Raw genomic sequence first — 2,522 nt, 5'->3', positions numbered from 1 at the left:
ATGCTGACCTCCGACATCAGTGTGCGCTATTCGTCGCCATTACAAAAACTGTCCGGCGCAATATGGTATTACTGATACTGTCAGTTAACGAAGCGCAAGGACGTGGGGCATTGTTCTGTGTCTCCGAATCCGACTCCATTTTTTAAGGGCGTGTCATCAAAAAACCACGGCCCGGAGCGTGCTGAAAGTTCTGAATGCAGGATCGGAGTTCAGACTCAAGCTGTCCCATCTAGCTGAGCAGAGCTGTATCTCAGATCGAGGCCTTATTTTATGGAGGTGATCATCCGCTGTGCTTAATTCTATGTTCGAAAGAAGATGTTGCCGTTGGAACCGATACCCCTTAAGCAATTGACAATTAACTGTGGCCGCACTGAAGACTTGCCATTAGCAAAGCTAGCGGATACAGCCACTACCAGCTTCGGCCGTTAAGTGATACCAATGACCAGTTGTATGACAGGCTCTCGGCAACTTTGCTCCACGGTGGCCGCATTGTTGATATTGGACCGGCGCAGCCCTGGTTGTGCGACTGTGATTGAAAAAGAAAGAGTACCGAACGAGGCGTGAAGTCTACCTGATAATTATTTATCTCATGATGTTGCTCACTTGTTAAAAACGATTCATTCAATCTTAATTCTCTACTAAACTTCGATATACAGATCGACTGCCCCTGCTACGACGAAGAGTACCCGAAAAACATTAAGCACTAATGCCACAACTACTGTAGATCCGCCATCTCGGCTAAACGATCAATCATTTGCTTTTCGTCCATCCGCGGCAGACCGGCGCCCAATACCACGATAGAGTATATTCCAGCGATTCACTAGCTCTGCATCTAAGCAGTTTCTGCCATCGACAACGACTTCTATACTCGAGTTCGCAATATCCATTTTTTCTAAGCTTTCCAAAATGTCGGCGTGCTCGGTAATAATCAAAATTGCCCTGGAATTTTCTATCGCTTCTTTTAAAGACTCGACGGTATTTTCCTTGTTGTACCAACTGTCATAAATATGGAGATTGGCACCCTTATTTTCCAGCAAACTTTTAACTTTATAAAAAGGTGACTCTCTCGGGTCATCCACATTGCGTTTATAGGCCACGCCAAGTATCGCTATTCCGGTATTTTTCAGTGGGTATCCGCAGTCATTGAGTAGGTTTTGCAATATCGACACGGTGTATTCCGGCATACCATTATTCGTGGCACGCGCCAGATTGATAATTTCCGGCATATAGCCCGCCTTTTGTGACGCAGCCTTAAGCCACTCGGGATCGACGGCGATACAATGCCCACCGACTCCGACACCTGGGTAAAAGGGACCTTTGCCAAAAGGCTTGGTTGCCATACCATCTATGATATCGACAACATCCAGGTCGAGAACATCGCTTATCTTTGCAAGCTCGTTAACAAACGCAATATTGACGTCGCGCACTGTGTTTTCCATAGCCTTGACAGCTTCCGCATCACGTATGGACTGCATAATGGTAACGCTACCCAAAGCGACCTGAGATATCCTAAGGTCTCCATCGACGCGGGTGAATTTAGGGCTCAGGTCTTTTTTTACGTCACCAACATGATAAATTTTACCGCCTAAAATAGAAGCGTAAAACTCCAGCCGCAGCTGTAACGCCTTCTTGAGTTTACAGCGCTCTATTACCCGCGGAATATTACCGTGAGGCCAAAACGGATCACCGGGGTTCACTCGCTCAGGACAATGCGCCAGATAAAATCGTTAGCGCCACTTAACCGGAAATCTCCTTTATTAACGGCAGTACAACTTGCTCGCAGGTTCCCGGAAAAACAGTGACTCAACTACGACAAATCACCCTTAGATAAATAGGGCGAAATAAGCCCTTAACCCGCATTTTCCAATGTGCCAAGTCTGTTGATTACTGGCATCGACAGGTGTTGGAACAAAGATCAAAATAACGGCGCTATCGGCGATCTGATCGAGCATCATCAGTCGTAGAAAGTTTTTAGTAGCCTGCGCCTCTTCAAGTAACTGCTCCGACGGCTTTATCCTCGAATATGGCATTGCCCTGTATTTAAACTCCTGAAATTATTTCGCCATTACTATCTAGCCCGATAGTTTCGTATCCCTGCTTGGCACATAACGATGCTAGCGGCAGCCAACGTAGCCCAGCCCTATTACCGCAACTTTTGTTAATCCCGGTTTTACCGCACTTTTCTCATGATTTCTAACTAACCTCATTAACATTGCCTCGTTATTTTACTGGCGCCTTCCCTTCGAAGCGAGACAAGTTTTAAGTTACTATTATTTCTAAGCAAGACTGATAATTGGCCCATAACCCTTCTGAGGAACCACGTTTATTACAAGTAACCCAAGCAAACAATAACAACAGCCGCTATAATTATCGTTTTGGCTCGACACTTATCCGATGGAATCAATTAGTATTCGCGGCGCCCGAACGCAGCAACCTTAAGAACATCGATATCCACGTTGCCGCGGGACAAACTCATCGTCATCACCGGGCTTTCCGGGTCGGGTAAGTCGTCGTTAGCGTTT

General features: G+C 46.2%; 1 protein-coding gene across 1 annotated transcript; it reads right to left on the bottom strand.

Annotated features, from left to right (window-relative positions):
• Positions 1-746: 746 nt before the first annotated feature.
• On the bottom strand, positions 747-2,030 carry LOC106820184 (UDP-N-acetyl-D-glucosamine 6-dehydrogenase-like). Its single transcript, XM_014824727.1, has 2 exons — positions 1,889-2,030; positions 747-1,585 (listed from the first exon to the last, which is right to left on the bottom strand). Exons 1-2 carry the CDS (start codon positions 2,028-2,030, stop codon positions 747-749), a joined length of 981 nt encoding a protein of 326 aa, XP_014680213.1.
• Between the last annotated feature and the right edge of the window lie 492 nt (positions 2,031-2,522).

Source organism: Priapulus caudatus, unplaced genomic scaffold, assembly GCF_000485595.1.
Source record: "Priapulus caudatus unplaced genomic scaffold, Priapulus_caudatus-5.0.1 Scaffold8226, whole genome shotgun sequence".
NCBI classification, from domain to species: Eukaryota; Metazoa; Priapulida; class Priapulimorpha; order Priapulimorphida; family Priapulidae; genus Priapulus; species Priapulus caudatus.
This window is presented reverse-complemented; position numbering and strand designations above follow the sequence as displayed.